We start from the raw sequence: 9,680 nt of genomic DNA, 5'->3' as shown, positions 1-9,680 counted from the left end.
CTCCACCCCACTGACGATACACTTTGCCTCTCCCACAAGAGCAAACTATTCGTCCGAAGAGAAAACAAAACAAAAAAGGAACGAATATGCGAAGGAGAGAGTTCAACCGCAGCAGCCAAAAAAAAAAAAATACATCAACAATGTGAATGAAGAGGAACTCCCCCTTCCACACACACACGCAGTGACTTGAGGCAAATACGTACGCATGACCCTCTCGAGTAACTTCCACTCTATTCACATCCCTTCTCTCCAACCCTCCCAACCCTCTTTTTCCCTTCATTTTCCCCATCTGTCCCTTCTTCAGTTCACACATGTGCATGCATGTCTTTTTCTTTATTGTTTTTTTTTCTTTAACGGTTTCCTTTCTCTGCATCATCTATACGTGGTCTATGAATGTGCTGACGCCTTGTGCTTTTTTTCGGTATTTCTTCGTGATGATTCAGCACGAAGACGCTCCCTTCCCTTCAAAATCTGCGCCTCGCCAGGAGTCAGTTTCCCACGAAACATACCGCCACCAGCAGACCTCGTGACAACTTCCACAACAGCGCTAGGTACATGAGAACGACGGCTTGGCAACGGGCACATCAGCTTAGTCTTTGGCGCACCTGAGGCAAGTCCTGCGTTAGTGCCGACCGGTGGCGATACCGTCACAGCATGCGTGCCGCCACTCATTACCTGTGGTTCCACCGCCTTAAAAGCCTGCCATGGTGTGGTGCCTGCTGCAGCACAGGGGGCAACATCCGTCTCTGCTGCAAAACGGCGACCAAAAAAGAAGTAGTCATCTTCCGTATCTGCTGCATTACGAGGTGCGGCGCTGAAGGCAGTCTTATCGCTCCCTGTGGTATGTGGTGCACCATTACTGTGGAAGAACCCAGGCGAGAAACTCACCATCCCGGTCGGACCATGCCATTCGGCCTCCACGTTCATTCGTGTCTGCGTTGCCGCTAATGAGTCATGAAATGAGGGTAACTCCGCCGCTGTGGAGGCTGTAGTGATGTGCGGGCCCTGAGAAACAGAAATACGCGTTAGCGGTGACGGTGAAAGACTCTCACACACCACAGGCCGAGAGATTGGTGGTGGTAGAGGTAATCCATCACCTGCAGCGACGGTCATTGTGCTATGATCAGTGTACGACATGCGAGGTGACGAATATGGATGCGTGTTTGGGATCACTTTTATGTCACTTGAGGACGGAACTATAATGCGGTCGCCACTATTAGTTGATGTGGTCGGCAGCCCCGGCACAAGTGTCATCGCTTCACCAGAGGTAAGGGAGATTGGCTTCGACACCTCTTGCACTACAACAGACGGTGGGGTAATAGATGCATCAGCATACACTGGCGGAGTGACGAGGGGTACAAATGCAATGACATGCTGTTCTTCTTCTTGCTGTTTGAGCCTAGAATCAACATCATCGCCCCCTTGAGGCACCATGGAATCAACGGCAGTTGACATGTGCGTAACTCTGATTACTCTCCGTTGGCTTTTCGAGCGGGACGAGGGCGCACGAGCAGGATCAGAAGGAGGACGGAGAGGGACTGCTGCAGATTTACCTCGTGTATGGACAGCATTACGGGACGGCCTACTTCCTGCCTTAGTCAAGAAGCTCATCGTAAGTCGTTGTACCAGGGCTGACAGACTCCTCATCAAGTGTACAAAACGCTTTTGTGCCTCCTCATCCTGTGGAGCACCGGCAAGACTATCCTCAGCCCACTGGTTGATACGTATACTGGGCACCTTTTCCTTAAATTTTTCCAGCTTCTCCTTGGAAGCAATAAGGGATCGCAGGGTTGAGAGACACAAAAGTGTCTCTTTACCCGTCGCTGTTTCACTGTCACGAGGGACATCTGGCACTCCTTCTACCACCGGCCGATCCTCCAACACCTTTGCAAAGTCTCTTATGCATTCGCGCACCCGCTCAGCTTGCTCTGCACCCATCTGCCTGAGCTTATCCGAGTGCTGCCTGACAAGCGCACTTGGGGAAGCTGTACCCAATTCAGCCGTTATTTCAGTCTGCTGCTGCTGCGGCGGCGGTTGCGGTGGTGATATGGGGGGAGGCAGTGTAGGAACACCAAGTACAACAGGGACATTGAGGGACTGACTTCCCGAAACAGAGACCGTAGCAACAGTAGATACTTGTGACTGTTGTTGTTGCTGTTGTTGTTCCTGGTGTGTCTGCTCTACCAGATTCTGCGCAGTGGACATTGTTGATCTACAGTAGTCACCAAATGATTTAGAAGCCTTTTTGACAATACACGCCTTCTCCAAAAGGTGTGCTAACTCCTTTGGTTGCAGGGCAATAAAAGCCTTCTCTTCATCCTTGTAGTATCCCGCCCCGGTGGAACGCGAGCGGCGACGACGGCAGTGCTGCGATGTGGAACGATGGGAGCCTTCCTTTACAGCTGACCGCACTTCACCCTTCTCCCACATCTGCTTGACCCGCTCGCGCTGCGGATCTGGTTCATCCTTATCAAAGATCTTATCGTGTCGAACTTTCGATACAATTTCTGCTAGCCGTCGCATTTTGTCCTTGCGCTTCTCCACAGCAGACATCAATGACTCCACGCGTAGCTCGATATATTTCTCCAGAATGCTCTTGACAGTCTGCACGAACTCATCCACCCGCAACTGCATTTTGCGCACAGCTTCAATGTACTCCACCTTTTCTGGCCACTCCACGGTTTTCAGCGCCTTGTTCATGACATGAACCCGCTTAAGATTTTTATTGGCCTCCTTCACGAGGTTCATGACAACCACACGACGAAACGGCTTGGCAGCTGAATGATCCTCAAATTTTCGTCCACTCTTCATTCGATGTGTCTTGGACTTCACGGCCGTCACGCCGGGCTCGTATCCTTTCATCGACTTGAGGACATCACGCAGCTGCCTACTAAGCGAGACACACTCTTCGCTAAGGTGCAGGCGAGTGGCTCGATCGGGGGTGTTGTGGGGAAGTGATTCCATGTTGTACTCAGTAAAGGTGTCGCAGAGCTCATTGCTCTTTGTTAAGAGCATCTCGATCTCCTCCGGTTTCAAGTAGAGGTGTGGCTCCATATTCTCCAGTTCATCAAGAGAGATCTTTTTCATTTCCTGCGCGCGTGCAGCGTTCTTCTTAAGGAGAAAATCCTGTTGCCGCCGTACAAATGCCTGAAACTCTGGTGATAATTCTTCCGGATCGACCATTACCCCCAATGCATTGACATGTGGCGCCGTATCCTCGTGGGGGCTCGCCGTAACGACTTTCTTTAATGGGAAAGTGAAGGCAAACCCATCAGAAAATGGAGCTAATTTCCGCCAAAAATTGTTACCGTCATCACCGCTATCATTGTCATAATCCGCACTACTATTGGGTTTGCACGGCACAGGCCTTTTAGCAGCACCTTGTGGTTGTTGGTGTTGCTTCGACTTTCTCGCCGTGCTCTTCACAACAGGGGTGCATCCACCATAGACAATAAAGGAGGCATCGTCAGCGCAGGCACTGGCGGCTGCGAACACAAGTGGAGGCACAGCTGGCCGCACCAACAGCTTCTTCCAGAGGTATTTGCCAGAAAGTGTCGGTACCAGCTGCAACTCAAATATGCTACTGGTAGGCGATTGTTCAACTGTAATGGCGGATTCGAGGCCTCCAACGATGATTAGGCGCGATCCCACAATGCATGCAGCGTGTGCACCTCTTGACGGCGAGCCATGGCACTCCAGCTGCTCCCAACGCTCATTCACCATGTCAAACGCCCAAGCATCATCCAATGGCTCATTTTGCACATCAAAACCTCCGTATATAACTATCCATTGTCCATACACAACGGCACTGTGAAGGTACCGAGCCTTAGGCGCAGCTCCATTGGATGGAATCAGTGTGACGCGGTAGGTCTGGGCATCTATTACAATGAGTTGTGCAGATACGAGTAGCTGATTTGTTACACCTCCAAAAATGTATATATTACTTCTGTTCACGACTGCCGTATGAAAAGCAACAGGTATCTCAGGTGTTGTCTGAATGGCACGCCACCGGTGTGTTTTTAGATCCATGTCGAACAGTATTGACACGAACCCAATTGCAGATTCCTCTTCCATTCTATGTGCCAAGGTCCAGAGTGTTGGCTTCTCTGCCTCGATTAGGGTCCCCTGCGAAAGTGCAGCCCGTTTTGTTTTTGCGTTGCTCTTGCAGGGAAAGAGAAGGTGGTAGCGTGACTTACACATAGCGTCAGAGAGGGTCTCCGATGAGACAGGTCGGCCGTCAGGCCCAACACCGCCAATTACCACGAGCCGATGAAGGCTCTCCACAACCAGCGCTGTATGACCGTAATTGCCAGGCGACACATACTGTTTACCCTCTAGTCGCCGCCAGTTTCCAGTTAGAAGCGAAAACTCGTATAGTTCCTTCTCAACAGTTTTGCCAATGTTGGTTGTTCCACCGTAAACGAGGATGCGCTGTCCCTGATCCGCGGGACCAAGGTAGGACGCGGTAGCGTGATACATGAGTGGGGGAAGCCGAAAGCGCCTAGATGTGGCACTCGGCATCAGTGACGTAGACTGGAGCCGCTTGTAGTTTCTGTCAGGGTCAACAGGCGTCGCAAAGGAGGCCCACACATCGTGACGAGACCGCTGCGTCCCGACACCACCACTACTACCGGTGGTGCCGATGCCGCTGTTTATGTGCCGCTCCGAACGATGGCTTCGCTCCAAACTCCTCGACCTTGATTTTGTCGCTGCAGCACTCTCGCCGCTTCGCACAGCATTGAGAGCATCGTCCCAGTTTGTCAATCCCCGGTACCCCGGAGGTGCGTGCGTCCCTGAGGTGGCATCAATGCTCTCATCACTTTCACCCCCCTGCTCTTCTTCATCTTCCTCTTCCTCCTCCTCTTCTTCCTCGTCCTCCTCCGATTCAGAGTAGGATGCATCTTCTTCACAGTATTCCTCTAATCGGACGTGTATGCCGTCCTCCAGTTCTATGGTGTTGCCCTTCCTTCTGAGGAGCTCATTGACATCAATTGGGTGACGGATAATCGGACGTCCGTCTGCTCCGATGACCTCCAACTCTATACTGTCGTCGCCGTGGTGTTGTGGCTCCATGTGTACCTTCCCACAAAGACCAAGAGCGGGAAAAACAAAACGAAACAAAAAAGAACATATATAATATGATGGAGAAAAAGAAGAAAACGAAAAAAAAAAAAACAGTGCGGTAAGTACTCCAACAAACAGGGGAGAGTTACTCGGGGCAAAGGGGACTAAACAGGGACATACCCAGGATATGCACTTGCCCCGCCTGTTCTCTCATATTGCAGACAGTGACGCCGTTACTTGGGAGGGAAAGACTCAGGCGATACAGTATTCCCCTTTAGATTCTGCAGGATGTGGCATATTTCGCCGTCGCCGAGTTCTGCAGAGTCTGTGAAAAAGTCGCTGACCACTAACAGCCACTCTGGCTCGATCGTTGATGACACGCGGATAAATGTACCCTCCTTCCCCTGGACCTCAAGGCGGTCGTACACAATCCACGACGGACGCTTCTTCCTCGACAGCACCGACTGGCGGTGAAGCATCACCCACTGTGAGTCTTTCACCGTTTTGTACCGCTCTGAGGAAGGCGGCTTGTACGCGACCTGAGTAAAAAAGCCTTCCAGTACAGCCTTTCGTAGCGCCACCGAATTCAGAGATTTAGTGGTGTTATCATAGGTGGAGACAACAGGAATGCCTTTTTTTTTCATGAGGCTTGTCAGTTGTGTGTACACGCGAACAGCTTGTGACAAGGCCTGGAACCGAAGAAAGTGCTCAAAGCAGTACCGTGGGGATTGGCCACTACTCCAAAAGGCATGAAACACATTAAAAAGCGTCAAATGGTCACCATCTGGATGGTGAAAAATAAGGTGCTGCTGATCCGCCTCGTTGCCACGCGATGGTGGACGCACAAAGACATTCCCGGCCTCCAGCATGGAGGCAATAACTGCCGCATCGGCTCCACAGCGATGTTCCTCTGAACGCAGTAGCATACGAGCTAGACAAGCATCCACCGGAAATTCTGCCATCATCTTTCCAAAACTGGTTAGGCGCAAGTCCTCATCCACAGCACCAAAAAAGCTCAACTGGTAGTAGGCATCCATAATACTTTCCTGGGACGGGGGATCAATAAAGGCGAACTGGTACGGGTTTTCCACTTCAAGCTTGAGAAGTAACAGCACGGTATTAACCATACTAGAGCGCAGTACCTCAGGGTACGTCTGATCTGGAAAGGTAGCAAAGTCTTGCGGTCGATACATGCGGAAGCACTTTCCCACTTGCGTTCGTCCAGCACGTCCTTTACGCTGCTCCGCTGAGGCCTTGCTAATGAGCGCTGGCAGCAGATAGTCAACGCGAACTTCCGAATTGTACAGGCTCTGCTTGTGATACCCACAGTCGATCACATAAACGATGCCATCAATAGTTAGAGAAGTTTCCGCAATGTTTGTGGCGAATATTACCTTCCTTGTGTGATTACCGGGGGGTACAAATACGCGCTTCTGATCCTCCATACTCAGTGAGCCGTACAGTGGCAACACCCGCAACAGCATGGTCCCTCCTTGCTGCTCCTGCTGTTTATCATCCTTGTTGTTATTGTTTTTATTCTCGTGATCGCCGTCCTCCGTCTCCCTATCATGTGCCACAAACTGGTCAAGCTTCATTTTTGTTCGCTGCACCGCCTTTTCAATCTCCGCTTCACCCGTGAGAAAGCACAGGATATCCCCTGCTGATTCAGTCATATGCAGGGCGCACACACACTCAACGCAGGCTTCTACATAGTCCGTTACGGGCTGCGTAGCGTACTGCACCTGCACATCGTACATGCGACCAGTTACCTTTATCAATGGCGCTCGAGGAAAGTAGGATTGAAACTTTTGCATGTCAAGCGTTGCCGACATCACGACGACGCGAAACTCGGGGCGTCGTTCCATAAGAAGCCTTAGGACGCCAAGCAGCACATCCGTGTCTATGGTACGCTCATGTGCCTCATCCACCACAATCACACTGAAGCGCGACAAGTTGTGATCAGAGAATGCCTCCCGTAGGAGCATACCATCCGTCATATACAGTACCTTTGTCTTCTCACACATCATGGACTGGAACCGGACGTGGTAGCCCACCTCCTCACCGAGCCGCACATCCATCTCGGACGCAACGCGCGACGCCACCGATGTCGCGGCAATTCTCCGCGGTTGGGTGCACGCGATGAGCCCTGGCAACTCCATCTCCGCAATGAAATGCGGCACCTGCGTGGTCTTACCACTCCCTGTCTCACCCACAAGGAGGACAACCTGGTGGTCACGCACGTGCTGCTTGAGCAACTCCGCCTTCTCGTACACCGGAAGTGTGATGCGGTGGGCAAGAATCTCGTAGTAGCGCGGCGAAAAGGGCTGCCCCGTGAAGGGATTGAGCCGAGTCGGGTGCACATCGCCAGGAGTCTCCAACCGTGCGGCAACGGCGGCGCGTTGCTCGTCGTCGCTGCTGTTGCTGCCATCTGTCTCTCGCGGCCTCCGCATCGCCCACACCAGGTGCAGCAGATTTGATTTCCTCTGCAGCTTCACACCAGCACGACGACCACTACATGCCCGAAAGCACAGGAGAAGAGAAACGCAATAGCAGTGTACCCGTGGAGCTTGGCTCTAGGCTGTGCTCGGGCATACGAGCCGCATCATAGGGTGCTACACACACACGCACACACACGCATCCCACAGTAATACTCACGAGCACATGCACGCAGACAGTCAGCGAGCAAAGACAAACATCATTTCGCAAGACAATGCATGTAGAGACGTTAAAGAATCGGAAGGGAACACGTAATGAGCACAGGCGATCACTTGTGTCGGTAATTCTCACAAATAGTTCTTGTTTTTTTTTTACTGGAAGCAAAAACAGTTTGAGAACAAACAAAAGCAAATCAAAACAAAACTTATCCGTTCCACTACTTCCTTCAACTACCTTTGACCAGCTTGCATTTGTTGCATCAGCTGCATCATCATTGCCATCTGCTCTGGTGAGGTTTGCGACGTGGGGGTCTGTTGGAGTTGCAGTGGCTGTTGTTGTTGTTGCTGCCGCAACATCATTCCTTGCATCATTTGCATCATCATTGCCATCTGGTCATTCTGACCATTGCTGCTGTACTGATGTTGCATTGGCATTTCTGTTGGGGGCTGCTGCGGTGAACAATTTAGTGTGTCATTCAAAAAGCCTGCATTTTGCATCATTTGAGCACGGTGAGCTGGAGTCTGCTGCTGCCCTAGTCCACCCTGAATACCACGTTGGCCTGAAAGCTGATCTGACATTTGCTTCGTATATTCTCGCTGCAGCATAATGGCATGTTTGCGGTCTCGTGGGTCTACCACTGCAGACTGTTTAATCGGCCGGAGCAGCATGGGGAGGTCTTTTTCGATCGTCTGCTTAACTGAATCGATCCATCCCTTTTTCTGCAGACGGTCCATGTCGTAAAACTCGTCAGTTGGGACTCTCGAAAGGAATGCCGACATTTCCTCGCGAGAAGGAAAGTCAGCCGCGCTAAAGCGGTACTTGTTTGCAAGATCTTCACATATTTGCGGCAATTGGGCATAAAATTCCGCACGGGCCTTATCTTTTCCAAACAATCTCGGCATCCGTGACTTGTATGTGGCACAGACTAACGCAAAAATAATAACGTGTGTGGCCCTTTGCAGCACGGAGGTGACCCGCTGATCCAACGACTGCAGTGGAACCATTTCGGTGAGATCATAGATAAGATCTGACTTCTCGTCGGTGAAGAGTGCGTGGTCGGTGCCTTTGCGGTAAGGCTGGTCCCAGAAACTCGACACGTACACGCGTGGCGGCTCCGTCGTGTTTATGAGACTCGACAAATTCCAGAAGAGGGCACCGTACACGCGCATCAACTCCTGTGGCCCTACTGTATCCGCCTTGTTGAGCACAATACGTATTTTGCTCTCCTGGCCGCGCAACGCATGCTTAAAGATCATGCGCAGCTCTGTGCCCGAGTCAAGCTTCGTTGGGTCAAAAAGGAAAAATACAAGATCGCTCTTCTCCACAAACCACCGACACACCTTAACGTAGTCGTACCGGCGCGAGTGCATATCACCTGCCGCCTCAAGCACGCCGGGTGTGTCGATGAGCGAGACGGACTGCAGGATGGGGTGCGGCGCAAGGAGTCCTTGAAAGACCTCTGCGAAGGCCTCGCCAAACTGGTTGAGGCCACGGAACGGCTGCGAGCTGTCGGCTATCAGCACGCGCCCAGGGATCTGCTGGATTTCCTCGCCGTACATGATGACGGTGAACTTGTCCGTCACTGGCTGCGGTCCGGTCAGCAGATAATTACTTTGCATCAGGTAGTTGATGAAAGTAGACTTACCGGCAGAGAAGGGTCCTAAGAAGGTGATAAAGGGTTTTTTCTGAACCATGGTCTCTGAGAACCAAGAGGGGCGATACACGTCGTATTGGAACTTTGTCTCTACCGGCCTGATACGCTCAAAGTAAAGCCGGCGCAGCTCAGCAAGAACGGCATCGATGTGTTTGTCCCAGGCCTCCGCCGCCGACTGTGGCGGCGGCGCGATCGGTACGCTTGTAGACTCCTTTGGCGGCATAACTCAGTGCGGTACCTTGTCTCACGCTTCTTTTCCGCTTTCCTTGTACACGTGTACGTGTACCTGTGTGTTTCTACCACTCCT

The 9,680-nt window shown here is 51.7% G+C and overlaps 3 protein-coding genes across 3 annotated transcripts; all 3 read right to left on the bottom strand.

The window, feature by feature from the left end:
* Positions 1–387: 387 nt before the first annotated feature.
* Positions 388–5,073, bottom strand: DQ04_02771020 (hypothetical protein; the record flags this gene model as incomplete). The annotated part of the gene is made up of 1 exon (XM_009312203.1): positions 388–5,073. One exon carries the CDS (start codon positions 5,071–5,073, stop codon positions 388–390), a length of 4,686 nt encoding a protein of 1,561 aa, XP_009310478.1.
* Positions 5,074–5,297: 224 nt separating this feature from the next.
* DQ04_02771010 (putative ATP-dependent RNA helicase) lies at positions 5,298–7,514 on the bottom strand (the record flags this gene model as incomplete). Its single annotated transcript, XM_009312202.1, has 1 exon — positions 5,298–7,514. The coding sequence occupies one exon, from the start codon at positions 7,512–7,514 to the stop codon at positions 5,298–5,300; it is 2,217 nt and encodes a 738-aa protein (XP_009310477.1).
* Positions 7,515–7,949: 435 nt separating this feature from the next.
* Positions 7,950–9,596, bottom strand: DQ04_02771000 (sarcoplasmic reticulum glycoprotein; the record flags this gene model as incomplete). Its single annotated transcript, XM_009312201.1, has 1 exon — positions 7,950–9,596. The coding sequence occupies one exon, from the start codon at positions 9,594–9,596 to the stop codon at positions 7,950–7,952; it is 1,647 nt and encodes a 548-aa protein (XP_009310476.1).
* Between the last annotated feature and the right edge of the window lie 84 nt (positions 9,597–9,680).

Source organism: Trypanosoma grayi (genome assembly GCF_000691245.1).
Source record: "Trypanosoma grayi strain ANR4 Tgr_277_V1, whole genome shotgun sequence".
NCBI lineage: Eukaryota > Euglenozoa > Kinetoplastea > Trypanosomatida > Trypanosomatidae > Trypanosoma > Trypanosoma grayi.
Note: the sequence above shows the minus strand (reverse complement) of the source record. Positions and strands in the feature narration are given on the sequence as shown.